Source organism: Ailuropoda melanoleuca, chromosome 16, assembly GCF_002007445.2.
Source record: "Ailuropoda melanoleuca isolate Jingjing chromosome 16, ASM200744v2, whole genome shotgun sequence".
In the NCBI taxonomy this organism is placed as follows: Eukaryota; Metazoa; Chordata; class Mammalia; order Carnivora; family Ursidae; genus Ailuropoda; species Ailuropoda melanoleuca.
Genome location: NC_048233.1, coordinates 83561196 through 83578980, shown reverse-complemented (window position 1 = coordinate 83578980; position 17785 = coordinate 83561196). Strand labels below are relative to the sequence as shown.

The following is a 17785-nucleotide window of genomic DNA, read 5'->3' as shown; positions in this document are numbered from 1 at the left end:
TTTTTTTTTTTTTTTTTTTTTTTTTTTTTTTTTTTTTTTTTTTTTTTTTTTTTTTTTTTGGGGCAGCAGGTGGATTGGTGGGTGCGGAGTCTGAGGCCGGGTCGGGGGTGGGAGGGAGATAGCCTGGGTGACCCGCGGGAGGGGGCGGCGTCCGCGGCGCACCCGGCTCTTCCCAGTCACGTCTTAGCGGGACCTTCTCCCGCGGACCCCCCCATTTGACAGATGAGAAAATTGAGGCTCCGAGAGGCCAAGTGACTCTCAAGGTCACACAGCGAGGCAGCGGCAGGGCTAGTCGGGGTTGGCTATGGGTGGCTCCTAGGAAAAGTCCGCCAGAGAACTCAGGAGAGGAGCCCCCTCCAGCCGGGGGGAGTTCGTGTAGGGGCGGGTACCTTTTCGTGGAGCCAGGCCCTGCCAGCGTCCCAGGGCGTTGCGGCCGCAGAGCTTGTCCTGGACTGCGGATGAAGGGGGGGCGGCGGAATGGGCGTGTGTGCGCACCCATGGGGGTGTGTGCTTGTGTGGGAGTGTGCATGCGTGTAGGTGCCCTGTCTTGTGTGTGTGCACACGTGTGCGATTGCAGCCTCTGTGGCCGCGGAACTCCAGGCTAGCCTGACTCGAGTGAGCTTCAAGTCCGGGAACTGGCCTCCTCAGCGGGTCCGCGTTCTGGGCTAGAAGGCTGGGTATGTGTGCCGGAGGGTTCCTTCCTGCAGGTGTGTGAGGGGTGTGAGTGCCATTGTATGTAGGGGACAGAGGATGGGAGGCAAGTGCCTGTGGCTCGGGTGTGTGTGTGTGTGGGGGGGTGTCTTATTCCCCAATGTGGGCCCCTGGCCTCGGGCATAGAATGAATGTGTGTCCCTGCATGGGTGTGTAAGACCCTGCCAGTGACCTGATGCTGGTGGGTTCAGCCGGGCATTCTCCACCCCTCACGGCGCTAGCGCCCCCTTCTGGGCAACCAACTCTGTGTGCTCGGATGTGGCCGGCCTCTGCGCGCACAGTTCGGCCGTGCAGTGTGGAGGCCTGGGTCAGGAACTCGGCTGGGGAGGAAGACGGTCCGCTGAAGGGCTGAGCCCGGACCCCTGGGGCCTTCACAGAGGAGGTGGCTTGGGAGCGCGTGGTTCCCAGGCCCAGGCTTCCCGCTGACGCCTCCTGGCCGCAGCGGGCTCCCCCCACCCCACCCCGCCCCAGGAATGTTCTCCACTCCAGCTCGCCTCCCCAAGGGCAGGCCCCTGGGGGCTGCCACAGCCCCGCCTCCCGTCCCCGGGAGCTCGGGAGGGGGCGATGCGGGCAGGACGCCTGGGTTCCTCCCTCCCTCCCATCCCAGGGAGAAATTCCTCCGAGGTCCCCTCAGGCTCTGGGTTCCCAAAATAACCCTGCGGGGGAAGGGAGGCTGTGGCGGGAGGGAAGCGGGAGGGGCGCGGAGCCGAGCCGCGGGGTGCTGCAGGTGCCTCTGGGGAGAGGGCGCGAGGGGAAGAGGGCCTACCAGGGGCTGGGGCACAAACCGGTCCCCGGAGTCCTGGCTCGTCCCCATCCCCAGGGAGCCCCTCGGCCTTCCCGTGACTCCGAGGGTGAGCCGGAAGCCTCTTGGCGGGTCGGTTTCCCAACTGGTGGGTTGCACCATCCCGGGCCAGACCGTTTAACCCCGGGAGTGGCCGCAGCGGACGACTCCGCCCCTGCCCAGCAGGGGGCGTGCCCGCCCCGCCCCTGCCCGCCGGGCGACTCGAACCCCCCGCCCCCCGCCCGCCCCTCCGCAGACTCCCTCTCTGCCTCTCCCCGGACAGGGGTCCGGTCCGAGCCCCGTGGGAGGCTCCGGAGTGCAGCTTGGCCCAAGCCTACCCGCTCCGGCAGCCATGGCGGGCACCCTAGATCTGGACAAGGGCTGCACAGTGGAGGAGCTGCTCCGCGGCTGCATCGAAGCCTTCGGTGAGTGGCACGGGAGGGCACGCCCAGCCTGAGCCCAGCCCCGAGCCTGAATGGGGCCCCTGCTTCCCAGGACAGACCCCCGGCCTAGACCCACCCAGGTCCGAATCCTGCAACCTTTTTAATGAAAGCCTGCTCTTCATCACAGGGTAGAGAGATCCACACGCTTCAGAAAGATTGTTGCCCTTCCCTAGTATGCTGGCGTGGAAAGGAGAGGGATGGGGTCCCCAGACTGTGGCCCATGAGCAGCATTATCTGTCTCCCTGGAGGATCCGGAGGAACTCTCTATCTCTGGCCTGGGAGCTGTTTCCGGCTGATGGGGGGCGGCTTATCTGGTGAAGGGGTGCCCCTTCCCCCAAGCACTCAGGAAATGACCTCTGGATTCCTGACCCTGGGGAACCCGGGCTTCTTCCGCCCCAGCTGGTTCCCCTCGGGACGATGGGCCGGATCAGATGCTCCCCTCCTCCAGTTCTTCGGATCCTGCCTTATCCCTCTCCCACCCTACCTTTTCTCTCTCATCTGCCTACTGGTTTCAGAGTCCTGGGAAAGCAGGTGATGGGCGGGGGGCCAGCTATCCGGCGGGCTGTGAGGTAGGCTGTAGGGACCCCAGCTCCGGGACGAAGAGTCAGCCCGCTTCTCTCTGACCCCTCGGAGTTAGATGACTCCGGGAAGGTGCGGGACCCTCAGCTGGTGCGTATGTTCCTCATGATGCACCCGTGGTACATCCCTTCCTCGCAGCTGGCGGCAAAACTGCTCCACATATATCCTTCGCACGCCTCGCCGTGGGCCGCGCAGTCCCAGCCCATGCGGGAGCCTGGCTGCCCGGCCCAGGCCCAGACTGGGCTGCGCTCCTAGAGCGTGAGCCCCTCCTGTGTCCTAGAATTCGGGCTTGGCCCAGCCTTTCTCCAAGGCCTAGGCTCCACCCCTTTCCTCCGCTCGACTCAGGCTCCGCCCCCTCCCGCCCCCTCCCCAACCTGGGCTTTGCTCTCCTGCTCCCTACAGTCTAGGACCTGTCCCTCCTGCCAGCCCAGGTCCCTCCTCCGGCCTCTCTCCCAGGACCCAGGCCGTGCTTTCAGCCACGCCCAGAACCTAGCCCCCTTCCCAGCTGCGCACCCTCCCAAAGCTCACCCCTCACCCCCCCCTTCAGCCCCTTTCTGACCGGCCCCGCCTCAGATCCCGCCCCGGGCATTTCTCCTGGGATCAGACCGGGCCTTCCGCCTCCCTGCAGAACTGGGAACCCTACCCCTGCCTCCCTTTCTAGAATTAGTCTCCATTCTCGATTTCCTTAACTCTCCTTCACCTACCAACAATCCCGGAAGGACAACTCCAATTCGCTGCAGGTGAAAACGTGCCACCTGGTCAGGTGAGTCTAACTTTTGGGGATTTGTCCCCTCCTCTTGCTCCCTTCTCTCAGGCTTCAGCCTGGCCTGAAGGAGTGGGAAAGGGCACGTTCTGGGAGTTGGTCGTGGGGGTTTCAGCCCCGGCTCTGTCCATGGCGGGTGTGCTGCCGCAGGCTTGCCCCTTGCTGGCTGGTCTGGGCCTGGGTTTTCAGATCTGCCCAGTGGGGGTGGGGAAGGAATGAACCTGGAGGTGGGGGAACCACAGTTTGGAGCTCTTTCCCCCTCTCTGGGGAGCTCCAGTCTCCAGGGACGGTGGGGGAAGGGCTGCCTTGGGTGACTTGAAGCTTCTAGCAGGTACTGGATCTCAGCATTCCCAGCAGAGTTTGACTTGAACCCTGAGCTTGCTGAGCAGATCAAGGAGCTGAAGGCTCTACTGGACCAAGAAGGGAACCGGCGGCACAGCAGCCTCATTGACATCGAGAGTGTGTGCGTGGGGCGAGCTGGAGGGCTGGGGAGGGCACTCAGCATCCCACACCATCTGTGCTTAATAAATGTTTGTTGAATTGAATGAGTGAGGGTCATGTCACTCTCTTGCTTGAAAATCTATGGCTCCTTGTCACCTTCACGATGTCTCCGCCGGGGATTAAGGCCTTTGGTGGTAGTCTGGCGGCTTGGCGTTCCTGCCGCGTCTCCCACAGCCCACTCCCATCCCACGCCCTTCATACCACAGCTGCACGGTCCGCTCGCCATTCTCCAGCCTTGCCTGCCTGTCCACCATGGTGCTCTGCCCGTCTGGGTCCCCTTGCCTGCCTCTCTGTGTTGTGAAGACTCCGCTCAAGCGTGGAGTGTCTGTGGGCTCGAAGGGCGCCCAGGGCAGAATTTGCCAGTCCCTCCTGTGTTGCCCTGCGGCACTGTGTGCAGCCCCCCCCCCCGCCACCCCGTGCAAAGACCCATGTACGTGCCACGCTGTTCTGTGATTGTCTCTATGTCTGTCTCCCTCAGTAGACTGTGAGCTCCTCATGGGCGGAAACTGTGTCTTGCTCCTCTTTGTCCCCCCAGCGCCTAGCGCAGTGCCTGAGTGTATGATGAGGGAGCGATTGCAGGAGGTGCTGGGACAGGGGACCTCGGTGTCCTGCACAGTGCCTCAGACTGCCTCGGTCCTCCAACAGCATGAGGGGTGTGTCTGCATGAGTGTGGGGCCGCTCGGGGTGGGGCGTCTCCAGCAAAGGGCTCACTGCCCCTGCCCCACCTCCCAGCCCCACCTACAAGTGGAAGAGGCAGGTGACCCAGCGGAACCCCGTAGGACAGAAAAAGCGAAAGATGTCCCTGTTGTTCGACCACCTGGAGCCCTTGGAGCTGGCAGAGCATCTCACCTACTTGGAGTATCGCTCCTTCTGCAAGATTCTGGTGCGGCCCCAGGGCCTTCGGTCAGGGTGTGGACTGTGGGCTGGGGAGAGGGTCCCAGGAGGAGCGGGGTCCCTGGGGTAGGCAGGGTCACGGGGTGGGTCGGGGCTTTCAGGGTAACCGACCGAGGGCAGCTAGAGGGTGAGGAGTGGCCATCCGTGAGGGGAGGGGCCCAAAGGGGCTGAGGCCACTCCTGCCCCCAGTTCCAGGACTATCACAGTTTCGTGACTCATGGCTGCACCGTGGACAACCCAGTCCTGGAGCGATTCATCTCCCTCTTCAACAGTGTCTCGCAGTGGGTGCAGCTGATGGTCCTCAGCAAGCCCACGGCCCCTCAGCGGGCGCTGGTCATCACGCACTTTGTCCACGTGGCTGAGGTGCTTGCCCCTCCCCCCCCCAGCTCCCAGGGCGCTAGGAGGACGAGTCCCTCCTTTTCGCTCACCCACTGCCTCCTCTCCGGCCAAATCCTGGACCTTGTCCAGTGACTGGTTGCCTTGCCCCTCCTCGTCTGCCCCCCCCAGAAGCTGCTCCAGTTGCAGAATTTCAACACACTGATGGCGGTGGTTGGAGGCCTGAGCCACAGCTCTATCTCCCGTCTCAAGGAGACCCACAGTCATGTTAGCCCTGAGACCATCAAGGTACCTGGGACCCGGGGGGGTGTCAGGGGAAGAGCCTCGTCAACCCTGGGCCAGACTTCCCAGGTCTGGCCTCACTGAGAACTCCCGGCCTCCCAAATTGGGGGCTGGGCACTCCTGTCCCCATTTAACGGATACAGAAACTGAGGCTCAGAGGGGTTCAATGCTCTTCATAGGTTTCACAGTGAGAGTGGCGGAGTGGGGGCTCCCAGGTCTGCCTGACCCCAAAGTTTGCGCTTTTTCCCTCCTCTATCTTTTCACATATTGGGTGACGTACATATAGAGACATATAGAAAGCATATGTACAGATTAAAGAAAAATTATAAAGAAAACACCTGTGTAACTACCACCCAGGTCAAGAATTAGAACAATGGCAGCCCCCGAAGCTCCCAGCACCTTAGAGCATAGCTCCCTCCCCATCAGAGGTAACTGATGTCATGACTTTCATAATGATGATGGCCTTGCTTTTTCTTTAGAGCTTTACCTCTTACGCACGAATCTCCAAACAATGCGGGGTTTTTGTCTCCTGTTTTTGGATTTTCTGTGAATGGAATCCTGTTGTACGTTATTTTATGCCTTGCTTCTTTCATTCTTACGTTCTGCTACTTGGAGCCGTTGCTCATTCGGTTCCGTTGCCATACGATATTCTATTGTGAGCCACCGCGCTGTAGAGATCTACTGTCCTGTCAAACATCTGGGGGTCTTTCCAGTGCGCAGCTAGGAACATTCTTCCAGACCTCTCTCCTATGCTGTTTGCCCCCCTGAGCCTCAGTTTCTTCTCTTGTGAGATGTTGATGATAGTCCATGCCCAGGCCTAGGGCACAGGTGTGGTATTTGTCATCGGGTATTCCCTTGAGCTCATGACCTATGAACTCCGACCCCCCCGGGGGGGGGGCTAAGGGAGACACTGTCAGGGGACAGTGACGGAGGATTTTTAAGCTTTCACCCGTCCCTGACTCTGACTCCTCATCTTCTCCCACATTTCCAGGGGCGGGGGGTGGGTGGGGTGGGAGGGTAGTTGAGCAGTGATGTGTGTGTGTGTGTGTGTGTGTGTGTGTGTGTGTGTGTGTGTGTGTGACCCTCTGCCTTCTCCCTCCGCCCCCTCCCCCAGCTCTGGGAAGGTCTGACAGAACTAGTGACCGCCACCGGCAACTACGGCAACTACCGTCGCCGGCTGGCCGCCTGTGTGGGCTTCCGCTTTCCCATCCTGGGCGTACACCTCAAGGACTTGGTGGCCCTGCAGTTGGCACTGCCTGACTGGCTGGACCCCGCCCGCACCCGGCTCAACGGGGCCAAGATGAAGCAGCTTTTCAGCATCCTGGAGGAGCTGACCATGGTGACCAGCCTTCGGCCGCCGGTGCAGGCCAACCCCGATCTGCTGAGCCTGCTCACGGTGAGGGACTGGGAGCAGGGATGCTGGGGGGCTGGGCACCAGGGTGGACAGCCACACCTGGTCTTGGGCTGGTGCAAGGCTGTGGTCTTAGCGTTGAGTTTGAGGTTCTGATCGAGGGACTGAGATCCAGCCTGGGCTCCAGGATCTGGAGTGGGCTCTGAGATGAGTTCCAGGCTCTGGACGGGGCTGTGGACAGAGGTCTGATCTTGAGGCTGCCATGTGGGCTTTTTGTGCTGGGCCTTGAAGATGGGCCTGGGTCCTGGGTTGAGTTCCTGAGAATGGGTTGTGTTCAAGGCTTGGGGCCCAGCTCTGGGATTCTGGGTGCGGGGTTGTTTTCTAAACATGGTCTTGAGCTCGAGCCCAGACTTGGACTTGGTTTCGGGGTCTAGGACGAGAGTGAGGTTCTAGTCTAGATCTGGACTAGGTACTAGACATGGAGCTGGGGCTTGGGTTTTGGGTTTAGAGTGAATTCTTAGTTGTTTCTAGGCTCTGGACTGGGATCAGGATTGAAATCTGACCTGGATTCTGGACGCTGGATTGGGTTCTAGGTTGGGGCTTAATCTCAGAGCTCTTGGCTGCGTTCTGACCTGGATTCTTGGCTGGATTCTTGGCAGTACATTGTGCTCTGGGTTTGCGCCAAGATGTGGGTTCTGGTCCGTGTGCTAGGCCGGGATGTGGTTGCTGGTTCCATCTCATGACCCGAGGCAAGGGCTGGACGCTTAGCTGGCTGAGCCACCCAGGCCCTGCTGGGGTGTGTTCTAAGCTGGCCTTTGTCCTGAGTCTAGCTTCTGGACTGGATTCCAGGCTGAGCTGTGGCCTCTAGTGGACCTAGGACCCTGGGCTTTGGACGGTGGGCTCCTGAGGGCAGCGGGGGCAGCGGGTGCGATCGGACCTGTGTGTGTCCCAGGTATCTCTGGATCAGTATCAGACGGAGGATGAACTCTACCAGCTGTCCCTGCAGCGGGAGCCGCGCTCCAAGTCCTCGGTGAGACAGGGACTCGCTGCTTCCCCACTCTGCCCAAGGTCTTCCTCCCCTACCTCTGCCCTTCCTGAAAATCCCAGGCCGTGAGGGCAAGCAGAGCTCTTAGAGGCTACCTCACCCCTCCTGCTTGTTGGGTGGGCTCCCTTCTCCCTGGGGCTTCCCCCCCCCCGCTCCCCCTGGGCCCTGGGCTCCCTCCCTCTGGCCCTCACTCAGGTCTGACCATTCCCATAGCCAACCAGCCCCACAAGCTGCACCCCACCTCCCCGGCCCCCAGTGCTGGATGAGTGGACCTCAGCTGCCAAACCCAAGCTGGATCAGGCACTCATGGTGGAGCACATTGAGAAGATGGTGGAGGTGAGACTCGGTGGCAGCCCCCATGGCATCTGAGGGGCTGGGAGACAGGTCCATAGTGGTCCAAAATCAAGAGAGGTTTTGCCAGGCCACTACCCTCCGAGCCACACCAGTGCCACATTCAAGGGCGAGCGCTCAGTGCCCAGAAGGCAAGGGGCATAGCCGGTGCGGGGGGGGGTTGGGGTGGGAGTACAGAAGAGGGGGAGAAAAGGGGAGATGGAGAGCCACCCGCATCTGAGGCACCCCGCTCCTAACGTGGACTGGGAATGTGGGCAGGATGGGGCTGGTGCTCGTTTTCTGCTCCTGCCCTTGTGTGTCCTTCTGTGTGCTCCAGTCCGTGTTCCGGAACTTTGACGTCGATGGGGACGGCCACATCTCACAGGAAGAGTTCCAGATCATCCGTGGGAACTTCCCTTACCTCAGCGCCTTTGGGGACCTCGACCAGAACCAGTGAGGAGGACTGGGGGCTGGGGGAGAGGGAAGGCAGGCTCACTTCCCCTCCGGTTTCAGCTTCCTCCTGTGCAAGAGGAGGCCACTGAACCAGATGATCTCGGCAGAGGAAGCTACCAATGTGGGGAGGGGCTCTTATTGGGGGGGGGAGAGGCTGCCAGCTGTGGCTACGCAGGGTTGCCTCACTCATTCAGACAGATGGGGGGCTCCACCTGAATCTTGCAAAGACTGTGGCCTGGGGACATAAATGTCGCTTTATTTGTGGAACTCGCAGCTGGCAAAAAGTGTGGGCAAGTTCAACTCCTGGGTAGCCTGTTTTAATGAATAGAAAAGAAAGGCCTGTAATTAGCAGCACCCACTTGCTTGTCAACAATTCACATACTGACAATTTGGACAAACAGCTGGTTTTCTGAAGTAGGTTAAACATGCCCCCACAACATGTTCATATCCCTGTTTTGCTGAGCAGACAAAACTCCAGTCAACATTTACAGTCCATCTCGGGTCAAGCTATATTTTAATGTTATTCATATTTCAAAAATCTAGTTTTTTTTTTCATACTGCAAAACTCCGTGGTGAAAAAGAAATCCAGGTAGTAAAATAGATTTATAGTGAACAAAGCCTATGACGTAAGACGTGACGGTTCCCTTCCTCCTTTCCCCGTCTTTGCCATCAGGAGAGGTTATATTAGCCTGAGTAACATGTTAGCAATGTTACTGGTTTGGCAACAGGGTATCCTTCCAGTCTTTTTCCCCATGTTATGTGTGAGCTGATACAGATTTTGTCTGGGTCTGTTCCACGGACAAACAGGATTATGGTATAGGTCTGGCTCCGCCCATGGTGCTGGTTCCTTTGTTTGGCCCCCAGAACCGAGACCAAGTTCTAGGTTAGGTCCCTGGGTGGGCGGGTGGATTTTTTTCCGGGTCACACTTTCAGGGAGAGTGCAGCCTTTGGAGATCTTGGAAATAGCTTCACTCAGGGGTCTCAGCCTTCTCCCCACCTTCTGCACACCCCAAACCTTGTGCTCAGCCTGTCTGGGTATCAAAACCCAGCAGCACCGGGCTCACTGGGGAGACCAGCAACCCCCTCCCAGGGCAGCCTCAACTTCTGGTCCCTGCTCCCTGCGTCAGCTTGAAGCTTGCTCTTTGTTCTGCAACTTGGGGATTTCCATTTCTTTCTTGCAAACTCACCTATGCCCTTAAAGCGAATGTGGGTGTCTTTTAACCGGGATCTATGTATTTGTAGCAGTAGGATTTTCAGGGTTTTGTGTTGTCGTTATTGTTGTTGTTTTATAAATCACTGTCTTGATGGAACTGCACATCTTGGTTTTTTTGCTTTTGTTTTTGTGTTCCACTTAACCCTTTATCATGGACAGCTTTCATGCAGAACGACCTCATTCTTTAGAATAGCTGCTGCGTAGCCTCACTGTGTAGCTGGGCCGTCATTGGCCTCACCATTCTCCTGCTGATGGACGTGTAGACTGTTCCCAGTTTTTCGCTATTAATATACGCCATGCTGCTGTGAACGTCTTTGTACCCTTGCACCCAGGCCACTATTTCCGCAGGAGAAATTCCTAGAAGTGGGATAATTGGATCAAAAGATATGCACATTCTAAATTAGGAAAGAGACTGCCAAAGTGACCTCAGGCAAGGTCGTGCCAGCTTGCACCCCCATCAGCAGTGAGCCAAATGCCCATTTTCGACGTCTTTGCCCACAGTGGTCGCTATAATAAGCTTTACAATTTTGTCAGTCTAATTGGCAAATGGTGTCTTGGTTAAATTTGAATCTCTTCAATACTAGGGGGGGTAGGATATCTTTTCATGTGTTTATTGGCCTCTTATATTTCTTCTGTGGATTGCCTGTTCATATTCTTTCTCCATTATTCCACTGGGTTCGTTGGTCTTTTTCTCATCAATTTTCAGAATCTCTGTTAATGAATATTAACCCTTTGCTGTTCAATGTGTTCGCAAATATTTTCTCCCAGTCTGTCATTTATGTTGTCTTTTGCCATATAAAATTTTTTAAAAATGTCGTGTGCTCAGTATGTCCGTCTTTTCCTTTATGGCTTCTCGGATTTGCGTTACGTGTAGAAAGGCCCTCATCTCCTGGAAATTAGTTATTGTCTTACACCTTTTCAGATACTTTGATAATTTTATTTTTTTACATTACTGTTCTCAGTTCAGTGAGGCTTTAGTATTCATGTACAATGTGAGGTAGGAATCTAGGGTGATACTGTTTTCTAGATGGCCAGTGGCCCCCATGCCCCATTGAACTGAAGGGTCAGTCACCCGAATCACGTCACGGAGCCCCAGGTAAAATGGGCAGGAGCTTCCAGCAAGGACCAACCCTGCTGGAAATAGCTCCTGGTGGCCCAGGACCCGCTAACTACACAGACACTGTTGTAAACTCTTCCCATGCACCTGCCTCACGAGTCCGCACAAGAACCCTCCGAGGTGCAGGGATAATCACAGTCCCCACTTGTAGAAGCGGAAACTGACACACAGGGAGATTAACTAGCCCAAAGGTCACACAGCCCGGAAGCAGCAGACCAGAATTTGAACTGAGGTCTGTCTCCAGAGCAAGCTCGCTCTTGCCCTACTATACACTGATGGGTGAGAAAAGGGTTCTGAGGGCAGCCCAGGATTATGTGGGAAACCCTGACTGCAGGTGTCCTTCTGGCACTCACTCACATGAGAATGAGACACAGGCAGCTTTTCCCAATCTTGCCCAGTCCCCGAGCTTCTCAGAAATCTTTTAATTCTCAGGGCTCCCCACTGGTGTTCCAAAGAGCTGACTTTGGAAAACAAAGCCTGATGGTCTGGTGGGCAAGAGCGCAGCCCTTTTAGTTAGTGTCCACCCCAAGGCTGTGAAGTGGCCAGGGTAGAAATTATGATCCCCATTTTTCTGGGGAGGAAACCCGGGGGAAGTGACTTGCCCAAGACCACGCAAGTAGTTAGCTGCCCGCGCATCTGCCGGACTCCAAGGCTAGCGTTCTCTTTCCTGCGCCAGGAGTCCAAAATCAGGAGTCGGATGAGAATGTTTTGCCTGGTAGGGAGTTTCCCCAGTGGGATGGGTTAGGCCGGTGGTGGGTGATCCAGGGGAGGGCCCGACCTGAGGAGCTCCCCCTCCCCCGACAGGGATGGCTGCATCAGCAGGGAGGAGATGGTCTCCTACTTCCTGCGCTCCAGCTCGGTGCTGGGCGGCCGCATGGGCTTCGTGCACAACTTCCACGAGAGCAACTCCTTGCGCCCGGTTGCCTGCCGTCACTGCAAGGCCCTGGTGAGCCCCCGCCCAAGCCACGCCCCTCCAGCCCTGGCCCCTCCGCCCACCACGCCCTCCCCCTGGCCCCTCCCCTGCTGGAGCCTTCTCGGCCGGGGCAAACCTTGTCATCCCGCCTGCTTCTCCTCTCGCTGTTCCGCGCCTACCTAGCCCTGAGGGGGCCCCAGAGAGGGTCAGTCCCAGTCCCTGCCCTTGAGAAGGAAGACGTAGAGTCATTAGCTCTAAAGACCTCTTCCCCAGCACGGCCCCCTCCTCTATTTCAGATCCTGGGCATCTACAAGCAGGGCCTCAAATGCCGAGGTGAGCAGGGGGGGCCGTGCTGAATTTGGGGGGCGGGGGAAGTTACTCTCTGGCCAGGGATTCTTATTTTGGTGGGGCACTTGCCCAGCAGCGAAGAACCTTGAAGCCAGAGAGGCACGATGACGATATTGAAGGGGGTAGCCTTCCCCTGGGCTTTTATTTTGGTGAGACAGCTGCCCAGGAACAGAGAGTGTTGGAGAGGGCATGGACTGGCAAGTGGGATGAAGAGAGCACTTTGGAAGGAGATTCTTATTTCAGCGGGGCAGCTGCTCGGGAGCAAAAGAAACTGGGGAGAGGTGGAGGCCTGGAGAAGGGGATGAGGGTGTTGTGACCGGTGGCCCTGGCTGGGCTCCCCATCTGCCTCCCCCAGCGTGTGGTGTGAACTGCCACAAGCAGTGTAAAGACCGCCTGTCAGTTGAGTGCCGGCGCCGGGCGCAGAGTGTGAGTCTGGAGGGGTCTGCACCCTCACCCTCACCCACACACACCCATCATCGAGCCTTCAGCTTCTCCCTGCCCCGCCCGGGGAGGCGAGGCTCCCGGCCTCCAGGTAAGAGGAGATCTCAGTCTGTATTGGCCTGTGAAGGGAGGGAGGCAGGGCCATTCTGGCAAAGTATTAACTTATCCAGGATGGAAACCATTCCAGAGTTGGTGATTCTGTCATTTTGGTGGGGCGACAAAGAAGGGTTGAACGGGTAAGGGGGCCAGAAGGGCGCTCAGGAACCCTCGATCTTCAGAAGCTGAGAGAGGCTAATACATAAAGAAGAGTCAAAGGGAAAGAGGCTTCAAGATTCCAGTCCAGGGGCACCTGGCTGGCTCAGTCAATATAGCATGCGACTCTTGATATCAGGGTAGTGAGTTCAAACCCCACATTGGGCATAAAGTTTACTAAAAAAAAAAAACCCTCAAAAACAAAAAAGAACCAATTCCAGTCACACTCTTATTTTGTTGGGGGGATTGACAATGGATTGGAGAGGGAATTGGGTGAGCCATTTGCCTGCATTTCCCCTTTTGGCTGCTCTGGACACCATTCTGAGAAAAGTCCCTTGCCCTGAACATCTTTGGCGGCTCTCTTAGGGTCTCTGGTGGCTTTAGGTCAGTTTGCGGAATGACAATTCCCCAAATGATGATTTCGCTGAGAACAGTCTGAGCAGCCACGTTAAACAGGGGTCTAAGGCAGTTGACCACAACCGTTTGGATTGGCACAAGTCCTCAAAAATAGAAAAGATGAAACCATTTGCATGGAGCCTTCCAGAAGTGCTGGGGTCTAAAATGTGAAACACACACAAAACTGACATTTTAAGCAAACTGCACTGACAAATCTGCGGTTGTGAAAAAGCCGTGGCAGAATGAAAACTTAGAAAAAGAGCCTCCAAAGTGGGGCTGATTGGTCCTTCAGTGTATTGATTTTTGGTGGATGGGTCTGTTTCCGGGATGGGATGGGGTGCCTCCTGTGAGTGGGGGAAGGGCTGCTGAAGGCCCTGGGACCCAGGACTTCTTCCTGCGACATCCCCCCAACCTCCCTGCAGAGATCCGAGAAGAGGAGGTGCAGGCAGTGGAGGACGGCGTTTTCGACATCCACTTGTAATGGATGGTGAGTCCTCCCTCCACAGCCTCTGCCACTGAGCGCCGGGGGCGGGGCGTGGGGGGATGGGGTCAGGGAAACAGGTGCTCTGTCCAAATGGCCCAGGCCAGGCGGACTCCTACTTTTTGGGGGAGGGTCTTCCTTACAACCTCGGTGTTTTGTTTTGTTTTGTTTTTTTCCTTCCCAGCTGTGACTGGATCAAGCACTCATACTGCCTTGGAAAAAGACGTGGACCAGAGCAGAAAGCCTGGGGTGCTGGGGCAGCAGGCTGGGGCTGGGGGGTGGGCAGTGAGGGTGGCATGCAACTAAGGGTTGGGCCAGGGCTGACGTCCCTAAGGTTGTACAGACTCTTGTGAATATTTGTATTTTCCAGATGGAATAAAAAGGCCCATGTAATTACCCTAGACCACCAGAGCCAAGAATCTTCACGGGGGGGGGGCGGCTGGGGGGCCGGGAACTGTCATCATAGGGACTAGAGTCTTGGAGTCTAGAACTTTGTAGTCAGAGGATCTTGGGAGGTCTGGAACTCGAACTGGGGGCTAGAACTATGGAACCAAAAAACCTTGGAACGTAACAATTTGGGGGAGGGTCTAGAATCTCCAGGAGTCCAGAATCTTGGGCGTCTAAAACTTGAGGCTTGTGCTTCTTTGCTCCCAGAATTGCTGGGCCCAGCGGTCATGTATAAGCATAGCCTTCCTCCCATAGCCGAAATTCCCTTGCTTGACAGGTGGCCTCTCAGCCCCAGCTTGAATCCTTCCCACAATGGGGACCTCACTGCAGAGAGAATCGTGGGGGAGAGGGGCAGCCCAGACTGCTGGCCACGTGGGAGGGGAGGGGATGGGGCCCCGGTGGCCTAGGCCCCAGTAGCCCCTGCCGGGCTTGCATGCCTCAGGGTGGGGGGTGCGCTCCTTGAGCTTGCAGCCTCCCGGCCCCGGTGCTGCTGCCAGCCGGAAGGACGGTGACTTCCAGAGGAAATGCATATTGATCCTGCTCTCAGCCTCCTGTGGCCTCTCCCAACCCAGCTCTTCTTCCCTCCTGAGTTTTGCAGCACAGAGGTTCTGGGGGTCACCGCTACCCGAGGAAATCTAAGGCCACTTCCAAGGCTGGTCTGGGTGAAGAGGGTGGACTGGGGGTCTTCCAAAGGTTCGGAAGCTGGGCCAGCCTCCGGCAGCCCCCGGGAGAGTGGGGGAGCTACCGCCTGAGCCCCCAACCTGGGGTGTACCCTTTCCAGCTGTGGTTTCTCCTGGGGGTGGAGGCTTGAGCACCCCAATTCCTGCCTGCCAAGCCATGGCCTCAGCCCCTCCCTCTGGGTCCCCTGACCCCTTACCCACCTCTCCCCTTGAGACCCCACTCCTTCTGGCCCACTCCTCATGGAGGTCACCTCCTCTCCCCATCCTGTTACTTCTCAGGTGCAGCCCCGCCCTCGGTCAGGCCCCCCAGTCCTGTCCCCCATCGGGTCCCTCGCACCAGCGTCCTCAGCCCCCTCCTGCCCTTCCCCCTCTGAAGGCTGTAATATCCGTTTCACGATTTGGGGGCTGAGTTGCTATAACAACAGACGGCGATTGTGTTGCGAAGAGCAGCTTGCTCCTTGTGCCACCAGCCTCCCGCGCTGCCTCCATCCCTGCAGCCCGGTTGGCTCCCCTCCCTGCAGCCCTCCGCCCCAGCCTGGCCTCTCCCCAGTGTGTGTGTGTACACGGACGCGTGCCCAGGTCTGCCCTGCCCCGGGAGTGTAACGGGTGACTGTCATTTCGCGGTCGCGTGTGTGAATTTGGTGTATGAGCTTTCACATCGTGTGTGTGCGTGTGTTTGTGTGCACAGACACACACGCTCTCTTTGCTGCATTTTCCCTCCACCATGTGTCCCCACTGGACTGTGCCTGGGAGAAGGGCCACACTGGGTGGGTGCCTTTTGGGGGGGTGTCTTGCCGTGGTGGGTCCCAACTACGTTGGGTAGTCTGAATCTTGGACCTTGGGGGGAGACATTCCTGTAGTTGGGGGAGGGGCAGGAGGTACAGCAGCTGCCAGGTGACCTTTCCTGCCCTTGATGGTCAAAGGTGGCCCAGGGAGCTGGGGGTAGGGACAGGAGACAGAGGCTCCCTCTTAACATTTCTCGCTGCTCCTGCCCTCCTCCTATTCCTTTTTAACCCATCTCAAAGGGTCTCAGAGAGTCTGAGTCACTGCCCCTGTCTGCCTGCCTCTCTGTGCCCTGGTGCCTGGCTGGACAAGTCTGTGTCTGTGTGTCTGTGTGTGTGTCTGTGTGTGTGTATGGGGGTTGTGTGTGTGTGTGTGTGTGTGTGTGTAGGCTGCAGATTGTGGAGCAGTGGGGGATGGGTGGGGCAGTGGGCTGTGGGGTCAGAGAGGCGATTTCACATCTACAGGCCCTGACTCGGCAGTTCCCATTCTCTGGCTCCTCTAGTGGCCTTGGTGGGGCCAGCCTGAGGGTCTTTCCAAGGTCAGAGTGGGCCTCAAGTCTGGGACCTGGCTTAGGGATCACTCTGCCAGACCCCTAGGAAACGCCCCTTGCAGTCTGGCTCCCCTCCCCCCCCCACACCATCCGGAGAGGAAGACCACTTGTAGGTGGGTCTCCCCGCCCAACTACTGGGTAATTGGCCACCCCGTGCAAAGTGCTTCCTGGGGGCGACTGAGCCTGTGAGCAAGTCCTCCTATTCCCCTGGGCGTGCCTTTCCCTCTGAGTGTGCAGGCGCCCGTATGTTCTCGGGCAAGAGTGTGCTTCCTGTGGGTATCTTGCCTCCGTGGGGCATTTGTGCAACTGTCCCTGCGTGTCTCTTTGGGAATGCCTGTGTGCACATGGATAGGTGTGCGTGGCTGTGAGTGTGCCGCTGTGTGCCCGTGTACGCATCAGTAGTGGAATGCGAGTGTTCTTGCATGTTGCCTCTGCCTGAAGAAGCACCACCTACTACCGGTTATGCAAATCACAGACCCTGCGACAGAGATCGGGTTCTGGGTGAGGTGGCAGAATGGTCTGGTACACACACACACACACACACAGCCTCATTCAGAAGCCCAGTGTCCAACTTCGAGGTACACACACTAGGTGCCAGGTCCACCGTTGATTGGCTGAGTGAATGAAGGGGTGTCCCCTTCCTCCCACACTCATACACGCGCACAGTTAGGGTGTCCTCACGAGGAAGGCCTCCACCCAGCGCCACGCTCACTCAGACTGCTGGTTGGGGGGAGGAGAACAGAGGACCAGGCTGCTGCCAGCATTCCTTCAGGGATCCCGGCAAAATGCAGCCTCACCTCTGCCCCCAGACGTGCTCCTACCCCCGTCCAGAGTTCCGGGCAGGACTGGGAACCAGGCTTCACTGTCGGATTCCCATCAGGCAGGGCTGGGAAACCCCAAGCCCTTCGGTCTATCCCGCCATCATCGCTGACTTTCCCTCCCCCACTGTCTCCTTCCTTATCCCAGCAGAGACCCTCACGCCTCAATTCTAGTGGAAGCCAGGGCGCCCTCGGGCGGTGGGAGGCAGAGGCCAGGCTAAGGGCTGGGAAAAAGCCCCCCGCGGCCTCGAGCAGGTCCTCCTTCCCCAAGCTCCCGGCAGCCGGGGCCCATCCCCAGGCGTAGCCAGTAGAGGGCGCTGCGGCCCGGGTCCCTCACTGGTCCTGCTCCCTCGGTGCCCCAAGTCGGGGCCCAGAGCCTCTCCTTGGGCACGTCCCAGTCCTGGGCGCTGCTACACGGGGCCGTCGGCCGAGGGATGCGGGACCCGAGGGCCCGACCCAATAGGGAAGAGGCTAGGGCGTGTGGGTTGCCGGAAAAGACACTGGGATTGGGTTGGGGGTCTGCCTGGTTGGGAGCCTGGGCACCAGGGCTAAGGACAGCGAGAGGCGAGGAAGAGCTCGGATGGCCTGGGGCCGGGACGCCTGGGTCCCTGGCAGGGAGGGAGGAGGGCCTGTGAAGCAGCGGGACTGGCGGCTTTTGCGCCTTCGCATTGGCTGCGCCGCTCGTCCGTTAGCGCGGCGTGGCCCAATGCGCACGTCTGGGGGGCGGGCACTGGTGCTGATGCTGCCGTCAGTCGGTGTTGCAGGGATGCGGCGGCGGGAGCAGCCGCCCTGACTCGCAGAGCATCCTCCTCCGAGCGGCACCGCGGCGGGGCGGGCGGGCGGACGAGCCGGCGGGCGGGGACGCGGCGGGGAGCGA

At 58.3% G+C, this 17785-nt stretch overlaps 1 protein-coding gene across 4 annotated transcripts; it reads left to right on the top strand.

The window, feature by feature from the left end:
- The first annotated feature begins 95 nt into the window (after positions 1-95).
- On the top strand, positions 96-14033 carry RASGRP2 (RAS guanyl releasing protein 2). Of its 4 annotated transcripts, XM_019796920.2 has the most exons (17): positions 96-677; positions 1776-1917; positions 2573-2675; positions 3215-3277; positions 3606-3740; positions 4511-4661; positions 4862-5035; positions 5180-5296; positions 6405-6686; positions 7594-7671; positions 7900-8022; positions 8354-8469; positions 11604-11745; positions 12009-12045; positions 12416-12592; positions 13572-13636; positions 13815-14033. In XM_019796920.2, the coding sequence occupies exons 2-16, from the start codon at positions 1845-1847 to the stop codon at positions 13628-13630; spliced, it is 1830 nt and encodes a 609-aa protein (XP_019652479.1). In that variant the 5' UTR covers positions 96-677; positions 1776-1844; the 3' UTR covers positions 13631-13636; positions 13815-14033. The 4 variants fall into 4 exon arrangements, with proteins under 4 accessions (XP_019652479.1, XP_034500658.1, XP_011219922.1 ...); XM_034644767.1 differs by lacking the exon at positions 96-677 and having other exon boundaries at positions 1760-1917; positions 2569-2675; XM_011221620.3 differs by lacking the exon at positions 96-677 and having other exon boundaries at positions 1818-1917; positions 3609-3740.
- The last annotated feature ends 3752 nt before the right edge of the window (positions 14034-17785 follow it).